General features: G+C 49.5%; 1 protein-coding gene across 31 annotated transcripts in view; it reads left to right on the forward strand.

The window, feature by feature from the left end:
* The window catches only part of MEGF11 (multiple EGF like domains 11), a 381,686-nt gene that overhangs the window by 75,263 nt on the left and 285,524 nt on the right, over positions 1-20,899 (forward strand). For 22 of the 31 annotated variants that reach the window (XR_008657670.2, XR_008657671.2, XM_055278039.2 and 19 more), the window contains exon 2: positions 16,272-16,439. The exons of the other annotated variants lie outside the window; for them this stretch is intronic. Coding sequence is in view for 20 of the 22 variants with exons in the window: in XM_055278039.2 (XP_055134014.2) it covers positions 16,334-16,439 (106 nt within the window). In the remaining 2 variants the exon portion in view is untranslated. The remainder of the gene's footprint in view (positions 1-16,271; positions 16,440-20,899) is intronic. 31 annotated transcript variants of the gene reach the window in all.

A 20,899-nucleotide genomic window follows, 5' to 3' on the forward strand; every position in this document is an offset into this window, starting at 1 on the left:
GGAGAGTGAAAGTTCTGGAAAATTAATTAGCAGCAGTAGACACTGGCTACCCGGAGGCTATAGGAATTTATGGGGTTTTTGTTTCTTTTTTGTCGTGGAATAAGTTATCAGCATGTGTGTTGATTGATTTTCTGCTAAGTTCCTCTCTGTCTTAAAACAAAAACAAAAACAAAACTCTCAGAGTTTGGAGTCTGTTGAAGCATTTTAATGAACTTTTTTCCGAATCACTTGTTCTTCTTGGTATTGTGTCCATCCCCCACCCCCACTCTCCTTCTCTCTCTTTTGCTTCTGACTTTCAGACAGGCAAGGGGTTGGTTGCTCTGAAGGGCTGGGACCCAGGATCTGGGTAAGGCAAGCTGGACACCTAGGGCTGAAACATTTTAAGGAGGCACTCACTCTCAGGGTCTGCAAATGCAGGGTCAGCACCTGAAAGTGCGGGTTTCCTTAAATGCTTATGCCCTAGGCACCTACTTGTCTTACCTAGGTCCCGGATTTGCTCTCCTGACTGCTGTGCATGCCACATTCAGGGGAAGAACCAAACAATATCTGGGGAATTCAGGTGCTACAGCCTCATGGACAGCAACAAACGGAGCTGGCCGTGACCTAAACAGACCAGGGTAGACCACTGCAAACAGGTATTAATAGGAAGAGCAAGTTTTCATTTAGAGGTCTCATGTCCTGTGTTAACTGGGATGGAGCTGGACAACTGCCCAGCGCTCCCTTCTCTGGCCTGTTTGGTTGCTGAGGCAGACCAGAGAAAAGCCCTCAAAAGGGCAGTGAAGAGCCAGGCGCGGTGGCTAACGCTTGTAATCATAGCACTTTGGGAAGCCGAGGAAGGCAGATCGCTTGAGCCCAGGAGTTCAAGACCAGCCAGGGAAACATCCTGAGACTCCCTTGTCTACAAAAAATTAAAAATTAGCAGCGCATGGTTAGCCTGTAGTCCCAGCTATTTGGGAGACGGAGGTAGGATTGCTTGAGTGGAGTGGCGGTGGGGGTGTAGAGGCTGCAGTGAGATGTGATGGTGCCACTGCACTCTAGCCTGGGCAACAGAGTGAGACCCTGAATCAATCAATCAATCAGTGAAAAAGAAGGGCCGGGCATGGTGGCTCACACCTGTAATCCCAGCACTTTGGGAGGCAAGGCAGGCAGATCGCTTAAGCTCAGGTGTTCCAGACCAGCCTGGGCAACATGGTGAAACCCCATCTCTACTAAAAGTACAAAAATTCGCTGGGCCTGGTATCGTGCATCTGTAGTCCCAGCTACACTAGGGGCTGAGGCAGGAAGATCGTTTGAACCCAGGAGGTCGAGGCTGCAGCGAGCTGTGATTGCGCCACTGCACTTCAGCCTGGGTGACAAAGTGAGACCCTGTCTCAAAGAAAAAAAAAAAGAAGAAGAAAAAGGCAATGGAATTGGGGACGTGGGCAGACAGGGTGTTGTGCTCTGAGTTGCTTTCTGGAGCTCACAATACTTACAGTGCTTTGGTGGAGGTAAAGTTAAAAAAAAAAACAAAAACACAGCCGTTACTAATTTAAAATGTGCCGTTCCCCTCATCCCACCCCCTGGAACCAGAGGAGAGGAATTATTGAATATGTTACATTGGAGGAGAAAGATTACTGTGCATATTAAGCAAGGAGAAGAGTGATTGCTGAATACATGATGTAAAAGAGATAGTCACCACAAAATTAAACACAAAAAAATTCAGTGGAAAATAATCATTGTCTATACATTATAGGCTTGACATATGGTAAGTTTTCTACTTTTTAAAGCCTCTTGTAATTTCTCGATAACCCATTTAGCTGTCTGGTTCCCACTACCCCACCCCATCCCTGTCATGCATCTACGATATCAGAACAAAGTTATTTTCTTGGCTTTTAACTCCTTGTGGGGATTTTCCCAGCCATATATATGAATAATTTGGGGGAAGATGAGGACCCCAAAATGACCTCTGGGGTTTTCTGAGCTCCCTTTGGTCATGTCTGCCGAACTCTCCCAAATCCTGGAGCCCCTAAAATGTTCTCTGACTCTTTCTCCTCTACGCCCACCCGAGGTGTAGTATCCTTGAAAGGTGGGAGTTACCAGGGGTTAGATCAAATGGTAAGGGAGGGAGTGGGCTGGCCTAGGCATGGCCTGTGAACTTTGTCATTGCTTGAAGCTTAAGATCTGTGGGGAACTTCTCTCAGGTGCCAGATGATTGTTAGCTTGACTGTTCCTCTCAGGATCTGGTAGGTGGCTGAAACACCCAAGGCCATCTCTCAGGCAGACAGAACCCCTATCCTGTGGTCGTCTGGCCCAGCTTCATCCTAAAACCATCTGGGACCCTCCCCAGAGCAGAGGACTGGAGTAAATGGGCTGGCTCAGCAGCAAGAAAAAATCAGTGATGCAAGATGAAGCACTTCCCAAAAACAAAGGTTAGTTTCTAGACCAGAACTGTCCAAAGGGTCTTCTGCAGTGATGGAAATGTTTTCTGTCAACACTGGCCATTGCAGTAGCCACTAGCCATGTGTGCCAGTTGAGCTCTTGAGACATGGCTGAGTCACTAGTGTGACTGAGGGTCTGAGTTTTAAATTTTATTTATTTTGATTAATTTAGGTCTAAATAGCTACATGAGGCTACTGTATGAAAGAGGGTATGCCTGGCAGACATCTCCTTTATCCCCCTGCCACCCCAGCCTCCCTACCCTCCATATCTTGGCTATAGTGAACAGTGCTGCAATAGACATGGGAGTGCAGGTATTTCTTCAACATACTGATTTCTTTTCCTTTGGATAAATACCCAGCAGTGGGACCGGTGGATCCTATGGTAGTGCTATTTTTAGTTTTTTGAGAAACCTCCATACTGTTTTCCATAATGGCTGTCATCATTTACATTCCCACCCACAGCTTGTAAGAGTTCCTTTTTCTCTGCATCCTCACCAGCATTTGTTACTTTTTGATGATAACCATTTTAACTGGGGTGAGATGACATCTCACCGTAGTTTTGATTTGCAAATCCCTGATGATTAGTGATGTTGAACATTTTTATATATGCTTATTGGTCATTTGTGTATCTTCTTTAGAGAAATGTCTGTTCAGATCCTTTGCCCAGTTTTTAATGGGATTATGTGTTTTTGTTGTTGTTGTTGTTGAGTGCCTTATATATTCTGGATATTAGTCCCTTGTCCCATGAATATTTTGCAAATGTTTTCTTCAATTTTATAGATTGTGTCTTCACTCTGTCGATTCCATTGTTGTGTAGAACTTTTTAGTTTGATATAGTCCCATTCGTCTATTTTTGTTTTTGTTGTCTGTGCTTTTGAAGTCTTACCCATAAAATCTTCACCTAGATCAATACGCTGAAGTATTTCCCCTATGTTTTCTTCTAGTAGTTTTATAGTAATGGGTCTTACATGTAAGTCTTTAATAGATTTCGAGTTGATTTTTCTATATGGTGAGAGATAGGGCTCTAGTTTCATTCTTCTGCAAATGGATATCTAGTTTTCCTAGTACCATTTATTGATGTGATGTCCTTTCTCCAATGTATGTTCTTGGTCCCTTTGTTGAAAATCAGTTGGCTGCAAATACATGGATTTATTTCTGGGTTCTCTAATCTGTTTCATTGGCTTATATGTCTGTTTTTATACCAATACCATACTTTTTTGGTTACTATAGCTTTGCAGTCCATTTTGAAGTCAGGTAGTGTGGTGCCCCCAGCTTTGTCTTTTTGCTCAGGATTGTTTTGACTCTTCAGGGTCTTTTGTGGCTCCACACGCATTTTATGATTTTTTTTCTATTTCTGTAAAGACTGTCATTGGTATTTTGATAGAGATTGCATTGGATCTGTAGATTGCTTTCACCATTCTTATTTAACATAGTACTAGAAATCCTAGCTAGAGATAGGCAAGAGAAAGAAATATAGGGCATCCAAATTGGATAACAGGAAGTAAAGTTGTCACTCTTTGTAGACAATGTGATCTTACATATAGAAGAACCTAAAGACTTCACCAAAAATCTCTTAGACCTGATAAACAAATTCAGTAAATTTGCAGGATACAAAATCAACACACAAAACTCAGTAGCATTTCTATATACCAATAACAAACTAGCTGAAAAAGAAATCAAGGAAGCAATCTCATTTACAATTGCTACAAAAAATACTTAGGAGCAAATTTAATAAGGAAATTAAGATTCTTTACAATGAAAACTATAAAACACTGATGAAAGAAATCGAAGAGGACACATACAAAAAGAAAGACATCTCATCCTCATGGGTTGGAAGAATTAATATTGTTAAAATGACCATACCACCCAAAGGTATCTACAAATTAAAGGGATTGGGGGTTTTGACTCCTTTTGGAATGATCTATGTCAGTTTCTCAGAGCAGCTTCGTCCAACAGCTAAGATAGCCCAACAGGTGGGGCTGGGCTGGGCTTCTTCCCTGTGGCTCTATTTCAGGAAGGGCATTATGGGGTTGGGGTCATCCAGAATGCAGTACCAGGATTAAAGGACACTGCTTCTCCTTCTCCCTGGAAAAATGCAGAGTTATATCACTTACAGCACTAAAGCTCATCTGATCCAACCAACCCCACGTGTTACAGGAGGGGTCAGGAGGCAAGAAGGGCTAAGCGGCAGGGTTGAGCGAGGATCCAGGTCTCCTGATCCCCAGCCCAGAGGTTTCCCCTACACCATGCCTCAATTCACCAGGGTGAGTTTCTCCTGATTAAGTCTCAGGCACATGCTTAATTCCCCTCTTGGGAGGGACGGAGATAGGGCTGTTACCAGAGGTTTGTAATAGAACAGCCCCACCTCTGTCTCTCTGCAGCCCCTTTCTGATCTCTGGCCTCATCCTTCCCTTTGGGGAGGCTTTCCATCTCAAGATGATAGCCTATTCCATCTCAAGGTGAACATGGAAATAGGATTTGCTGATGACTTTTAGGCTTGAGCCAGGTATATATGGACTTGGTAGTTTTCTTGGGTTCTCAATCCCTGTGAAATAAATGAGACCAAGCCAGAATGAAGTGTCAAGTGTAGACCACAAAGTGGTGAGCAGATGACCCATCACCAGGTGCCTTGAAACACAGGGAGAGGATTCTGCCTCAGGAGAGAGAGGACATATGGGAGCATGTGTCTCAGGCTATAGAGGAAGGCAGGGTCGGCCCCACTGAGGACTGTTCTGGAGCAGAGGCACTTGACCATCCAAGAGAATATTGACTTGAGTTGCCAGGATGGGCTGTTGATTTGTGGCAAACTGTCCAAGGGTGGTCTCTGCAGCAAGCAGGTGGCCAGGGCCTTTTCCCTGCAGTGAATGACTCCTGTGATGGTAGAAGGTGGGTTGGACCCTTCGTGAACAGCTCACAGGGCTCGGAGTTGTCCCTGTGGACCTCACCGGTCTCCTTCCTGGGGAGGGGAGGGGTAATGGTGGAGGGAGGCAGTTCACAGCTATAGGAGAAACTCCAGTAGAAGTTTATTGACTAAATAATCACCTTCTGTTGGCTGGGTGTGGTGGTTCACGCCTGTAATGCCACACTTTGGGAGACCAAGGCAAGTGGATCACCTGAGGTCAGGAGTTTGAGACCAGCCTGGCCAACATGGTGAAACCCCATCTCTACTAAAAATACAAAAAATTAGCAGGGCGTAGTGGCACATGCCTGTAATCCCAGCTACTAAGGAGGCTGAGGCAGGAGAATCGCTTGAACCCAGGAGGCGGAAGTTGCAGTGAGCCAAGGTCACACCACTGCACTCCAGCCTGGGCCACAAGAGTGAGACTCCATCTCAAAAAAAAAAAAAAAAAAAAAATTAAAAAAAAATCGCCTTCTCTCATGAAGGACTTATGTAAAAAAGAGAGGCTTTGGGTGGAAACTTGGACCCCAGATCTATTGGTTTGGTTGGGGTTTGCTTGTGGTAGACTGAGGGGACAAATACAAAGACTGTAAGAATAGGTGCTCCAGGCTGCAGAGCCACTGAAAGACGGATGCCCCCAACATCTGGAAGGTGCTGTGGAGGGGGGCGTTTGAGGTGCATCAGCACTGCTGTCTCTGGGCAGGGGCAGGTTCTTTGAGCCCTGACAGCACCTTGAACACGCTCCTCCCAGGGTAGCCCATATAAAAAGAGATGCATACTGCGGGCAGGAGGGACGGAAAAGGGATGCAGAAAAGTCAGGCTGGTGAAGTCTCATTAGACACAGTCAAAAGACTTGAGTTTTGGAGCCAGCCCTGCTGTGACTGCGTGTGACCTAGGGCAAGCCGCAGTCCTGTCTGAGCCTGTTTCTTCATTGGTAAAATGGGAGGTATTGGTCAGGATTCCCATAGGGTTCCAGCAAGAGACAGATGGCACAGTAAAGCTGGGTAATTTGATGGGAGCTGAATAAAGGGACTTTTACAAAGCTGTGGCAGAGTATGGGGGAAACACAGGGTGGTGCAGCCCCTGGAGTGGGTGACAGTGGGACTGCTGGGGCCTCAGACCTGAAGGGGCGAGGGAAGGGAGCATTAGGAGAGAGGGGGGATCACCTGATGGGAGCTGTGACCTTCATGACACAGGCAGCCTGTGGCAGCCCTGTGGGGAAAGCCCAGTCCAGTAAACACCCAGCCTCACTCCCCTCCCTCCGATCTGCTGCTGCTCCTCATTGGCTGAATGCAAGTAGAAGCAGAGGGCAAGGCTGCCTGTTGATGCTGTCCACACAGCTCTGCCCGCCAGGCCACGGAGCAGGCAGGGCCGTGAAGGTGAGGGGTGAGTGGACAATACCCAGCCCACGAGGCAATGGACTAGGTGGCCTTCCAGCTCTTGGAGGGAGGCAGGGTGAGAGGAGACATTTTTTGATTCCTGCTGATGTCTTAGGGTCTCCACTCTTGCAAGACAGTGCCTCCCCTGCCTGCCATGTTAAAGGTGGTGGTCGTTCTCCCGCCGAGCAAACTTCTGAGTCCAGCCTAGTCCTGGAGGAGGCGGAGGGCCATCTCCCTCACTGAGCCATCCACTGCCGCCATCCGTCACTCTGCCAGCCGTGTGAAGTAATGATAGATTAGTGCACATTAGGCCTCCCATCCTGCAGGCCTAAAAGCCGGGGCTTCACCGATCAGTGTGGGGTGAAGCGGTGTGAGGTGAGCCAGGCTCTGCGCAGGGAGCTGGAGGCGCCGGGAATTAATAAGCACTTGGAGACGGTGGGGATATTGAACTCATTCCTTAAATCAATCCTTAACCAAGAAAGATGAGGGAATGAAATTTTGGACAATTAGTGGGTAAGGACGACCTTGTGAAAAGAGCTGTTGACAAAGGGTGAAGCGGGGAGAGGGTGGGCGCTGGGGGAGAGGGGAGCTGGAGGAAAATGTGCATGGTGGTGAGTCTGCAGGTGGTGAGTCTTGGGCAGCCCCCTCTCAGACAGGAGGGAGGGTTGTGTGGGGGTTCTCCCAGATCGGCTTTTGGGAGCAGTCAGGTGGGAGGAGTCCCATGTGGTTTTAGAAAAAGAGACAAGGTTAGAAAGAGAGAAAAAGAGACAAGCTTGAGAGAGCATCTGGAGACATGCACAGGGTGACCCAGAATGCAGGTGTCCCTCCTCCCCCCACCTCTCCATTCCCTTCTTCAGGGACCCCCACTCATGTCCCCAGCCCCATGTGGGGTGAGGGACCAGCAGTCCTGACTGTCCTTGGAATCTTGGAGTACTTGCAGCAAGGGGCGTTTTCATCATCCTGCGTCTGCTCCAGCATTCACAGGAGCAGGACCAGCAGGACCAGCATCCTAGAGGCGTGGGCCTTGCCCCGCACCACTGGTGGGACCCTAGCTCTCCTCCCAGTCCCGGCTTCCCTGCTCCTCTGTCTTTTTGACCGCCCCCGTGGTTGAGCAGATACCTGCCCCAGCCTGCAGGTCTGGCAGAAACATTGGTGTTCCCCCTCCCCTGGCAGGACATGGCATCCTGCATTGGTGCTGTGGTCACCGTGACTCCAACAAGAGCCACAGCAGCAACAGCGGCCTTCACCATGCAGGAAGTCTCTTCAGCGGCTTCTTCAAGCAGAGCTTGAGACAAGGCTCCAAGGACCTGTGACTTCCTGGGTGCTTTTCAGAAAGAAACCTGAAAGGGAGGGAGGGCGGCAGGGTGGGAAGAGAAAGGAGCTGGGCGAGGACGTGGCCTCACATCCATCAAGTCCACCCTTGGCTGGTCTCTTGGGGGAGGGCTTTGGAGCCTGAGCTGGACCTCCGAGTGGTGCCCTGTTGGGGAGTGGGCCAGCCTCTGGCATTAGGCAGTCACTGCCCGTGAGCTGTCAGGAAGGGGAACTGACCACCTCCTGGACAGGGGCTGCAGTCAGCTGAGGGCCGTGCTTGTGGGGAGGGAGGTTGGGATGGGGAGTGGGTGTCTTCAGCAGCCCACCTCACAGCAAATGGGGGAAGGGGCACTATAGTGTCCACTTCAAAGGTCCCCCTCCCATTCTATGAGGGATGACAACAATAATAAGAACCTCTTACATCTGTATAGAACATCACAAGCTACTGGTTCCTTTCAAAAAATTATCTTACTCACTCACTTGGCAAGAAGGATTTGATCTCCATTTTACAGACAGGACGCTGAAGCCCAGAGAGGTCACATGACATGCCTGGGTAGGCCAGAAGGCTGGGCCTGAACCCATCGCAGCTACTGAGTGGATTCAGCTCAGATTGTCCACCCTGTAGTCTTTCCTGCCAGAGACTCTGCTGTCTTCACGGGAGAAAGAAATGGCCCCAAATAGAGCATGCTATGAGTGTCTTGCACACAATTCCCCCACCCTACCCACCACCTGCTTAGCCAATCTCTTCTACAAAACGCAAAATGTCCAGAAGAGCTCTCCTCTCTGGAAACACCCCCGGCAGGCTGAGTGGTGTCAGGAAGGAGGCACAGCTCACCACCCTGGCCTCCACAGGTGCTCTCCATCTGCCCCATCTCTCCTAACACGCACCCAGATGCTGACTCAGCCCTTCTTCCTGTTGCTATTATTATTGTGATTATAGAGAAGAGGTTACTCTGTCTTTAGTGCAGCCTTTTAGGTAGAAAGATGAACAAAAGGAGCTACACTTAATTTAAAATGACAAGTTAGGTTTCCTTCTGGATTTTTTTTTGTTTGGCAGACAGTCTCTTAGTAAATTACATCTGACACCCCAAAATAAATTGTGCAGAAGGACACTTTACGCACAGTTTCTGTGGACTCATGGGGCCCAGTTCCTGGGATGGCAGGGTGAAGGGAGCTTGGAGAAGGACCGGCCAGTTGTACAAACTGTGTGTGTGTGACCTGCCGGGATGGTCCAGCTGCCGCGGTGCTCCTGCTCTGCCTGTGGGTAGGAAGGAACCCAGCAGCGCTGGCCGTCTCACCCAACCACCCGGGGTCGAGAAGGAGCTATCCTGGTCTGCGATGCCTTCTTCACAAGGATTAGCTGCAAAAAAGAAAATGAAAATGGGGCAGGGAAGCTTTAGATAAGGAACCAAGGACGTGGCATCTTTGAAAGTTTTTCCCAAAGGAGATGTCAGTGCTCGCTGAGACAGACAGAATTTACTTTAGCTATTACTATGGATGAATAATTATGGGCAAGCCAGCAAGTACGTGGGTTCACGGCAGGTTAATTGGGAATAATGGGTTTCATTCCAAACCATGAGAAATGATATTTCAGAGAGAGAGAGAGAAACTGACTCTGTTCTCCCTCACTGAGTGTCAGGACCAACCTTTCCCTGCACATTTGGCTCTGCTGGTCCCAGCCAAGCCTCTCGAGTCTAGACGTCTGGGCCTGGGCCTTTGTTGGGCAGACGGTGGAGGGTCGAAGGCTGGGGGCTGAAGCCAGGGAGATCAGGTGGCTCATTTGCATCATTTTCCCTTCTGAAATCAGACTAGGCAGCCTGGCGTTTAATCCTTCAGTGAATGTGTATTGAGTGGCTGCATCAGGCAGGACGCTGCAGTCTGTGCACCTCCGTGAGACCACATGGTGCTGAACAGAAGAGGCCTGGGGTGATGGAGGCAGCATCGACCAGATAGCGCAGTCTAACAGAAATAAAGTGCTAGCCCCACATGCGAGCGTATGTGGAATTTTAAATCTTCCAGCAGCCAGTTTAAAAGAGTAAAAAGAATCAGGTGACTTTTATTTTATTTTATTTTATTTTTTGAGTTGGAGTCTCACTCTGTCACCCAGGCTGGAGTGCAATGGCACGATCCTGGCTCACTGCAACCTCCACCTCCCGGGTTCAAGCGATTCTCCTGCCTCAGCCTCCCAAGTAGCTGGGATTACAGGCATGCGCCACTACACCCGGCTAAATTTTGTACTTTTAGTAGAGACGAGATTTCACCATGTTGGCCAGGCTGATCTCAGGTCACCATGTTGAACTCCTGGCCTCAGGTGATCCGCCCACCTGGGCCTCCCAAAGTGCTGGGATTGCAGGCATGAGCCACCGAACCCAGCCTTGTTTTAATAATGTATCTTCTTTAACCGGTTATATCCAAAATAGTATCAGATTATTACTTCAACATGTGGCCTATATATGAAATTAAGGAGATATTTGAAACAGCACATCTCAGTTTGGACTGGTGGCTTCCCTCCCCAGGTGTTCTCCATCTGCCCCATCTGCAAGACACTGAGCTGTAAGTGCTCAGTAACTTACATTTACATCAAGTGTTCAGTAACCATATGTGGCCAGTGGCCACCATGCTGGATGGTGCGGGAGCGGATCATCACTGATCTCACAACCACACACGACTGTGGGTGTTCTGCAGAGGAGAGGGTCACACAGTGTCCAGCGGGCAGGCCTGATAGTTGGGCAGGGGCTGGAGGGCATCAGAGGAATAACCATTTGATGCAGTCTGAAGGAGACGCAGTGGTTACCAAGGCAAGGGAGTTAAGGGAAAAACATTCCGGGCAGAGGGAACTGCATGTGCAAAGGCCACATGGGGAGTTGAAGGCTGAGAAGGCCACAGTGGCTGGAATGTGGTGAGCAAGGGGAAGATGAGCTGGAGGTGAGGTGGCTCCATCAGGTAGGAGCTGGCAGGCCTGGAATGCACCTGTGAGCATTTTGGTTTGATAGGAGGAAGAGCGTATAAGCAAGGATTGATAGGATCAGATGTGGGTTTTCTGAAGCTCCCTCTGGCTGCTGGGAGGAGCCTGGCCTAGGGGAATGCAGGAGGCCCATTTTGGAGGCTGTTGCAGAATGCTGCCTGCCCAGCAGGGGTTCGGGGGAAAAGGCTACATCCCCTGAGGCTAGGCCAGTGATGGCCTCATCAGAGCTGCTGCCACTTCCCCCGGCCTCACAAAGTCTGAGAGGCACCAGCGTGGTTAAAACTTACCCATGTTTTGAGCACATCAGTGCAGTTTGACCTGCCCGGAAGTTAGGGCTGTAGATGGAGATTTCAGCTCCAGTTCCTAGCTATGTAACCTCAGACAGATTTCACATTTCTTCTCTCTACCCATGGGCCTTCTTTTTTGTTTGTTTGTTTGTTTTGTTTGTTTGTTTGAGACGGAGTTTCGCTCTCATTGCCCAGGCTGGAGTGCAATGGCGCAATCTCGGCTCACTGCAATCTCTGCCTCCCAGGTTCAAGCGATTCTGCTGCCTCAGCCTCCCCAGTAGCTGGGATTACAGGCCAGCGCCACCATGCCCGGCTAATTGTTTTTGTATTTTTAGTAGAGACGGAGTTTCTCCGTGTTGATCAGGCTGGTCTCAAACTCCTAACCTCAGGTGACCCGCCCGCCTCAGTCTCCCAAAGTGCTGGGATTACAGGTGTGAGCCACCATGCCCAGCCATCCATGGGCCTTCTTTAGCTGTGTAAAAATGAAGCAGCAGAAGGGCATGTGGACCAAGGGTTTCTGAAACCTCATGAGAGTAGGATGGAGTCTCCCTCTGGGTTGTATTGGGGCACAACCTCTTCTGCCCTGGCTGGCCCTGGGCTTGGGCACTTTTCTTTCTTTACCCCCAGGGTGGGAGCCATGGTCCATCACCCTGGGGCTGTTTGCCTTTATCAAGATGCCCAGCTCCATGGTGGCTCTGCCCACTGGAGCCATGTGGCTATGAAAGGCAGGGCTGTAAGTCAGTGTTCAGGAGAGGAGAGAGGATGCCCCTTGGAACTCTGCATCAACTGTGACCTCAAGGGCCATGACCAAGCTGAATGTGTCCAGCGGAGGAAGGATAGGAGCAGGGAACCTGAAAGGCACATCCTGAGGGGCAGTTTGGCCTGAGTCTGCTGTGTTCTCCACCCTGTAGCTGTAAGAATCGAAACCTTTATTCACTTGTACTTTTATTTAGAAGATATTTATTTATCCAGGATTGCTGTGTGCCCGGTGGCATGCCAGGGCCTGGGATGCCAAAGTGAGTGTAGACAGGGTCAGAGAGAGCATTTCAGAGATGATGACTTGAATGACAAGGAGGAGCCAGCCAGAGGCAGATCTGGGAAGAGAGTTTTCCAAGCAGAAAGGAAGTACATCAGAGGCCATGAGCTGGGAACGAGCTTGCTGGAGGAACAGACAGGAGGACCATCAGGCTGGAGCAAAGGGAACAAGGAGATGCAGCCAGGGAGGACACGAACCAGATCATGAAGGGCGTTTGGGCCTAATGAGGAGTTTGGGTTTATCCCGGTTGTGAATGGAAGACACTGGGAGATATTAAGCAGTGGAGCAGTGTGATCTGATTTATATTTTTAAAGCTCTCCCTGGCTGCTGAGTAGAGGGTAGACTGGAAGAGGGGAAGCAGGAGGCCAGTGGGGGTGCTCCTGGGATGACAGATGCTGGTGCATGGATCCGGGTCTGAGCAGCGATGGGATTCTGGACGCATGTTGGAGGCAGAGCCAGCGGGATTTGCTGATGGACTGGATGTGGGGATGTGGGAAAGAGAGAGGAATCAGTGTGACTCCAGCATCATTATGAATGGTGGTGAGCTCCCCACGGTGGCAAACCCTGGGTGGGGAGAGCAAGGGGGCACAGAGTTCCGTTTTGTTCCTGTTTAGTTTGAGAAGCCTACCAGCCGTCCCAGGGAAGATGTCAAGTAGGCAGTTGGCGATATGGATCTGGAGCTTGGGGCGAGGGCCCTGCTGATGTAACTTTGAGCACTGTCTGATGACATTTAAAGCCCAGGGATGGATGAGATCACCCAGGGAGTGGGGGATATGTGTACAGCTGGAAGGGCTTTGTGACTTCCTCCTCCTGCTCTTCAGAGCTCAGCCACCCTGCCCGGCGGGGCTACCTGGCACCTGGAGCAGTTTTGCTGTGGGCACGGTCTGTCCTGGGTGCAGGAGTCCACTTCCGTTCCTGAGCGGAGCCGAGCCTGGGCAAGGTGTCTCTGGCCTGGCAGGACTGGGAGAGGGGACGGAGGGAGACCCTGCCTTTGGTCTTCACTTCCTTTCCTGTCATGGGGGCCTCTGAAGGGAGCTTGGAGCCATTCTTCCTGCCTTTTCCTTACAAGTCCCCCACCTGCCTGGGAGACAGGAGAAATGTGGGAGAGGAAAAAAGATAGGAAATAGAGGAGAGAAGAAGAGACTGAGAGGGCAGAGGGAAGCGAGGCCCAAGAGGGGCTCCCCAGGGATCAGGAGGGGCCAGAAGACACCGGGCGAGAGCTGGGGCAGGGCAGAGGTAATGAGAGAGGAAGGGAGAAAGAGAAGGACCGAGAGAGTTTTTAAAAAAGATGTTCCTTTCTCTCTTCTGTGCTGGTAGTGGTGACTAGTTCCCCAGGGCCCCTACTCTCCTGAGTAAAATGGTCTGAAGCTTTTTGACAAGGTCAGCTGCCCTGTGGACACCTGCCGTATATCAGGGACTTCACGTGTACTCTCTCCACTCTGCACCAACTCTGCGAGTTTGTGGCTTCACCTCCATTTCCCAGATGATAGACCTGATGCTTGGGGAGGTTTATAGTTTGCCCAGGGTCATGGGATTTTGGGGTGGTGGAAGCAGGATTCAAACCTGTGCCTGCCAGATGCCGAGTCCAGGCGCCTGTGCCGCCCCACCTCACTTCTGGTTTATTTCCCTCAGCAGCTAAGCCCAGATTCCTGAAAAATTGTGAGCTTTTGGAAAATACTGTTTCTAACGTGCTGTGAGGGGTTGGTCATAGGGGTTGCCCTAGTTTGAGAGATGAGCCCGGCTATGCTCAGAGAGGGCAACCTGCTGTCCAGGAGTCTCCCAGCCAGTTACCGGCAGTCCTGCCACTGAAGTTTGCCTGTGCACAGTTGCACCTCCTGCCCCTGAGCCCCCTCCCTGGTGGGGACAGCTGTTAGTAGCTGCAGTCACCTGCCTGGAACTGGCAAACAGATGGCCCTGGGTTTCTGGGACAGTTCCAATTTCAAATGTTCTCTGGTTGTCAGACAAATGTACTGCTTTTCAGTTCAGAAATTATGGGGCACCTTATGCATGGCTATAAATCCTGTCAGCTCTCGTAGGTTCTGTCCCAGAAGGGAGTGGCCTCCAGAAAGGTAGCATGGTAATTTTTAAAGGCTGGCCAAGAACTGGGATTGGGGTCTGAGTGGATCCTGGAGGGGTCATGTGCAGAAGAAGCTGTCCTCTGTCCAAAACTCCACGAGGCCCACAGGAGACATGCCAGACCTGGTGAGAAAGGTCCAGTGGGACAGGATTATTGTCCCCATTTTACAGGTGAGGAAAATAAAGCTCAGAGAAGTAATGCACTTGCCCAGGGTCCATGGCAAGTCAGGGATGAAGCTAGAACTTGGGCCCAGGTCTCCGAACTCTTGGTTTAATATTCTCTCCACTACCCTATTCTCAAGAAGAAAGACCTGTGATGTAGATCCAGCAGGCCCCTCACGTGCAGCGATCCAGGCTGTGTACTGCACAACTCCGTTGGCACAGTGATGAGGTGAAAATCACTCCGAGCTGTGCAGTGCAACAATTCTGAGTCCAGGGCAGCCTGGCCCTTCTCTGTCCATCCACTGAACTTCTGCCATCAGACCTCCCTGCCACTAATAGAAGATGGAGGAAGGGGGTGCACTTCCAGCCTCCAGAAACAGGTGTGATGGCTCCACCTCTGGTTTAGCTTTGTTCAGGCCACACTGGACCCCCACCCCACCCCACCCCTGCAAATCCAACAACCCTGCCCCCAGGTAGACAAGCTTTTCTCACCTGCCCACTCAACACCGTTTGCTTAGGGATGGGACTGGAGGGAGGGAGGTTTGGCAGCCTGGGTGAGAGGTGAGTTCAGAGGACAGCTACATTTAGGTCTGCTTCTTCCTTATTCTCTCTTGCCCTCCACCCACATCGCTGGAATTAAAACGATGGCACAAGCTCTTCTCGAATATGACGCATCTGTGCCTCCTGTGCGTGTGGGGAGGATTTATAGGTGAGGCCCAGCGGACTGATCTTCACTCTGCTCCAGTGGCCAGGCTGTCACTGATTGATGCCCCGTGCACTGCACAGCCAGGACGGATCCTTTTTATAGGCTCCGCCCGCCTTCCCATAACTCAGGAGGGAGGCTGTAAATCCTCAGGGGTGGCAGAACAATCCTCTATTAGGACAGCCACCTGGAGTTTCTGGCAGGTTCCTCTAGCCATCTCCACATCTCATTGTCAAGGCAGCTGTGAGCTGAGGGGACATGCCCAGGATGGGGAGCCAGGACAGTTGGCCAGCTCAGAACTTCCAGGCAGGAAAGGGCCTATAAAGGTCACCTGGTACGACAGATTTTCAGCCTGTGCCTTCCCTCTGCTGATGGAGAACTCACTATCTGCCTGCCCAGTCCATCGCTGGAGCGCTCGTCCACTTCAGTTCACAAGCCCTTTCTTCTCCCAAGCTGAAATCGGCCTTCCTAGGGTTTCCATCTTATTTATTCTCCTTGGAGCCAAATAGAAGGAGCCTAAAGATAGAGTAATGGTTATGTGCAACTTCTCTGCTAGCTTCAGAACCCAGCTCATTTAATTCTCACAAATCAATTCTATAGAACAAAACATATTGTGGTGGCTGAATATTAAAGCAGGATGGAGCGAGCCTGGATGGGTGGAGAGGAGCTCCAGATTCCCCCACTGCCCTCTGTTTCCCAACATGGGTGTGGTGGTAACTGTAGACGTTGGGGGTTGCAGGCCTCAGCATCTAGGTCTCCATGTTCTCTTTGTTCTAGGCTTCGGTTGAATCTGGTGGCTTTCAAACTTCAGGGTATATGAGCAGTATGTTGCAGGATCGAATATACCTACATATACAAATCTCTGTGGGTGATTTAGGAGATTTGCCAGGGTGATTTTGACTATATGCAATGTTACCCTTTCGAGATGACTTTTGAACTTAACCTCCACCTGAGAAGAAATTCAATTAGATTTCTTTTTTTTCTCTCATTTCTTTTCCTCGAAAAAATATTTTCTCACTTTTCCTTTCCTGTTGAGGTACAACTGATAAGCAGTAAAGTACACAAGTCTTAAGTCTACAGCTCGAGGAATCTTTACAGATGGATACGCCTGTGTGGCCCCACCCAGACCAAGATACAGGACATTTTTATCATCCTGGAAGGCTACTTCGTGCCTTTGGCATCAATGCCCTCTCCCCTCCCAGAGGTAACTATTGGTTTTTTTTTTTTTTTTTTTTTTTTTCCTATCACCGTAGATTACTTTTGCCTGTTCTTGAACTTCTCCCAATGGAATCATACAGTAAGCACTATTTTGTCTCTAGCATCTTGTGCTTGGCATAACGTCGTTTTTGTTGTGGGAAGTTTCTTATTTTACAGTGCTGCATAATATTCCTAAAGCAACAGAACACTACCCTATTTAAAAGCATTTAAATTGTGGGCCATTCTCTCTCTTTCTACAAGTCAAAATAATGTTTATATTGTGGCAAAATATATATCACATAAAATTTAACACTGGAGCCATTTTTAAGTGTACAGTTTGGTGGCAGTGAGCACATTCACGTTGTTTCATGACCATCACTGCCATCAGGCCACTCTCTTTTTAAAAACTGCCTGGTTGTCCCCAAGCCCCTCTTCTGGGCTCAGCCTGAACCTTACTTCTCAGGGTGGTTGGCCCTGATCCCGTCTTTGCTCCCCAGCACTTGTTTGTCCCATATGGTGGCACTTATCACACATGGTTCAGTGTTTTTCATGTCGCTGGCAGCAAGTGTGTCATAGGATCAATTCCGTGGGCCTCAACTCATCTCAGAAAAATAGAAAATATTAGATTGGCTCCTCTGTAGTAGAGGTAAATATTGCTTTGTGGAGCTTTTGTTTCAGTTCCGCGTGTATATGCACACATGTATTTGTGGGTAGTGGGTCATGAGGCAAAGCATACTTTTTATTGTGGGTTGTTTTCAAAGACTTGAAAGCCACTGGTGGTGTAACTGCTGGCTTGCTGCTCCGTGAGGGCACTTCTGTTTTCCCAGAACCATGGTTGGCACATAGTAGGTGCTCACTGAGTGCCTAGAAGCACAAGAATGAGTGTTTGTCCCTCTGAGTGCTCATCCTCACGTAAATCATATTCATTAAGAAGTCGGTGGTGGGTGGGCCCAGTGGCTCATGACTATAATCCCAGCACTTTGGGAGGCCAAGGAGGGCAGATTGCCTGAGCTCAGGAGTTTGAGACCAGCCTGGACAACACGGTGAAACCCCGTCTCCACAAAAAATACAAAAATAAAATTTAGCCAGGCATGGTGGTACACGCCTGTAGTCCCAGCCACTTAAGGGGCTGAGGTGGGAGGATCTCTTGATCCTGGGAGGTTGAGGCTGCAGTGAGCTGAGATCACAGCACTGCACTCCAGCCTGGGTGACAGAGCAAGACCCTGTCTAAAAAAAAAGTGGAGATTATGTGACCAGCTTCTCAAGTGAACACATCCTTCTGCTGGTTTCCTGCCAGAGAGCACTCCTGAGCTTCTTTCTTCACCTGTGTGGCTGCCTGTCTTTGCTGTGCTGTTGATCCCTTGGATGAGAAGCACAGCCCCTTACATTTATCGCTATTATGTTTCACCTCCTCCCACTCAGTACATTGCTCCTGCCTGTCAAGATTTTCTGAGATCCTCATCTGATCCCATCTGACTTCACGTATTCAAGGATCTTGTGAGCTTATACTTTAGGTGTTTGTCCCAGTCTTTGAGAAAAAGTTGAAGAACCTAGGGCTGAGGGCTAGGACTGTGACCTCATGTCACGAGCCACGGGCCTGCCTCCAGGGTGGCTTTGCTGTCCTCGTGGGCACACCTAGACTTCTCTTCCCTGCACCTGGGCACTCCTCCCCTGATCCCTGCGTGGCTTCTCCCTCACCTACTTGGCCTCAGATTTCAGCTTCTCAGCAAGGTCCTCCAGGCCACTCTGTTTAAGCTGCCATCCTGCTTCTAGCTCTGGCATACTGGATTCCCTTCCCAGCTTTATTTTTCACCTTAGCACTTATCACCACATAAAAGATACATCATTTACTTATTTATGTTCTTAATCACCTCTTGCTCCCTAGTAGAATAGAGCAGAAGGGCAGGAATAAATTCCTAGGGCAAGGGTGTTTGTGTGTGTGTGTGTGTGTGTGTGTGTGTGTGTCCCCTTAGGGCCTAGAACAGTGCCTGGCATATAGTAGGCACTCAATAAATGCTTATTGAATGCATGAATGAATGACATTAGAAATTATACTCTACCTTACCCTCATGGATATGATATCAGCACAGAGTTCAGCCACAAGTCAGGAAAAGTAAAACCCACCAACTAGAGCATTTTAAACAAATAGGAGTATTTATTTCTCACATGACAAGATATCTGGAGGTTGAGTGTCTGATGCTGGTGAAGTGGTTCCACGGTGTCACTGGGGAACTAGACCTTTTATCTCCTTTGACTCTCCAGTCCTTCGCATGTTGGCTTGTTACCTCGTGATCACAAGGTGGCTGCTGCCCCCTCAGGTATCACATCCACGTTCTAGGCAGAAAGTGGTGAGAGAGAGAGAGAGGGCCTTTCCTCGGGAGGCTTTGTCCTTTTGTTTAGGAAACAAAGCCCTTTCTAGCCTACTTCTCCCTCCCAGAACAGGGGCATGTGCCCATCCTTACACCATGGCTACCCAAGGAGGATGAGCTCTCCAATCTTAACTCAGCCTTTGGGGCTGGTGCTGGCTCCTGGGGTGAAAGGGTCTCCATCTATCACATGGACAAATTGGAGTTCCATTAGCAAAGAAAAATGGGGAGCGGGAATGACCACATCATAAGAGATATCAAAACCTTTCAGAAGATCTCTTATGCTGTTTCCTGCATTTTCCTAATCTAGAAGAATCATGGTTACTCCAACTCGCCTTGTCCACAGAGAGCTCATGTGGGTTGTGGTGACTGCTGTACCCTCTTCTAGGGCCTCACTGGCCTTCCTCAATTAACCCTTTGAGAATCCAGCCCAGATGTGAGGCCATGGCCATCCTTCCCACCAGGGCTCTCTCCCAGCTCCTCAGCATCCCCCTTCCCCAAAAGGTCCCCAGAAGGTACCACTGCGCCAAGACCATGTCTCCAGGCCCCAGGTCTATCTTCCTGGTCTGGAGTAAGTGCCATCATGGCCCCTCTAGCACCAATGCTCATGCCTGAATCTTGCCTTTCCCATCCTCCCACACACTGTGAGGTCACTAAGTGTCCTTCTGTGGCCGAGAATGATGGTCTGGGTTGTGCAGAGGGTGTGCTTAGAGTGACCACTATTGTGGATCAAGTCAGGGTGCTGAGAAACCTCAAAGGATTTCCTCTCCAATGTGTAAAACGTTGGATTCCAAGCATCTTAAACAGCCCCAGACCCCAGGACTAGGAATGGGTCATTCATTTCTGGAGAGTCTTGGTCTTTCCCTGGCCTCTGTGGCTCCTGTGTACAGGTCTGCAGTAGAGGATGGGAAGGAAAATATTTCAAGATGGGCACAGTGGGTGCCACCACAGCCGGACGCTGGCCATCAAGTGGAAGACAAGGCCCTCTGGGCATTGTATGAGTCACTAATTCACCAGCCCCCAATGCCTCCATCCCCACCTCCTCAGAGCTCATGCTGTCCTGAGCTCCCTGCCTGTATAACACAGTCTCCCACTACCTGAGAATAGGAAGTGGTGAGCTCCTCGTCACTGGAGATGTTCAAGCAGAGCTCTGCAGCCACTGGGCTGGGGTATATAGTAGGGCGGGTTCATGCCTCAGGGGAGAAACGCTCCTTGCTGTGGAAAGAGCCCTGAGCCACCGGCCCCCGCAGCCTGAGTTCTATTGCATGGACTTCAAGCAAATTTCTTAAACTCCCTGAGCCTCAGTTTTCTCATCTAGAAAGTGGAGGCAGCAACAACTGTGAGACAATTGTTTGAAATCAAATGAGATCATGGTTGTGAAAACATCCTGTAAACCTGACAGACTTAGAATCATTATTACTCAAGCTAAGTTCAGGCACGTGGAAGGTCTAGAGGAAGATCAACTCTCAAAGCAAAAATTAGAACCTCATTGAGACAAAGGTGTAAACAACAGTTTAAAATGTTGTCCCTTTAAGAGTAAGAACATTTTAAAAGAGGTGCAATTTCAGCCTGTCTAAAGACACAGAGTTTGGAAGCTACTGCGTGGAGGACTTTGAGATATTAAGCGGAGACTGGATGCTGGTCGTCTGGCCTGTTTTAAAATGTGGGTTCATGTGGATGCTATGGAAACAGGCCTTGGAAGGGGGAGGTTTCAGGTACCCAAAGGTGAAGGAGATATTTGAGAGCCAGTGATTTTTCTGCCATTTACCGTCTCAGGGCTGTTGAAGCCTATGCTTCCCTAGCCTGACTACTCATTAGGATTCTGGAGAAGCTTTCAAAAATCCTGCTTCCTGAGCCCCATGCTTGGAGATTCCCATCAGTGGGGCTGAGTGGGGGCCCAGGAACCCTGGATCCTCCATGCAACCCCAGATGATTCTGATGTGCAGCCAGGTTTGGGACCCCAGAGGGGTGCACAGGGCTGTCTGTGCCTAAGGCAAGCAGGTGTTTCTGGGACCTGGCACCACCAGCACTGTTCCCAGCCCAAGGGGCAGAGCAGGCAGCCTCTGAGGAAGTTGTGCTGAGGCTGAGTCCACACGGTTCC

This window comes from Symphalangus syndactylus, chromosome 5 (genome assembly GCF_028878055.3).
Source record: "Symphalangus syndactylus isolate Jambi chromosome 5, NHGRI_mSymSyn1-v2.1_pri, whole genome shotgun sequence".
Classification (NCBI taxonomy): Eukaryota; Metazoa; Chordata; class Mammalia; order Primates; family Hylobatidae; genus Symphalangus; species Symphalangus syndactylus.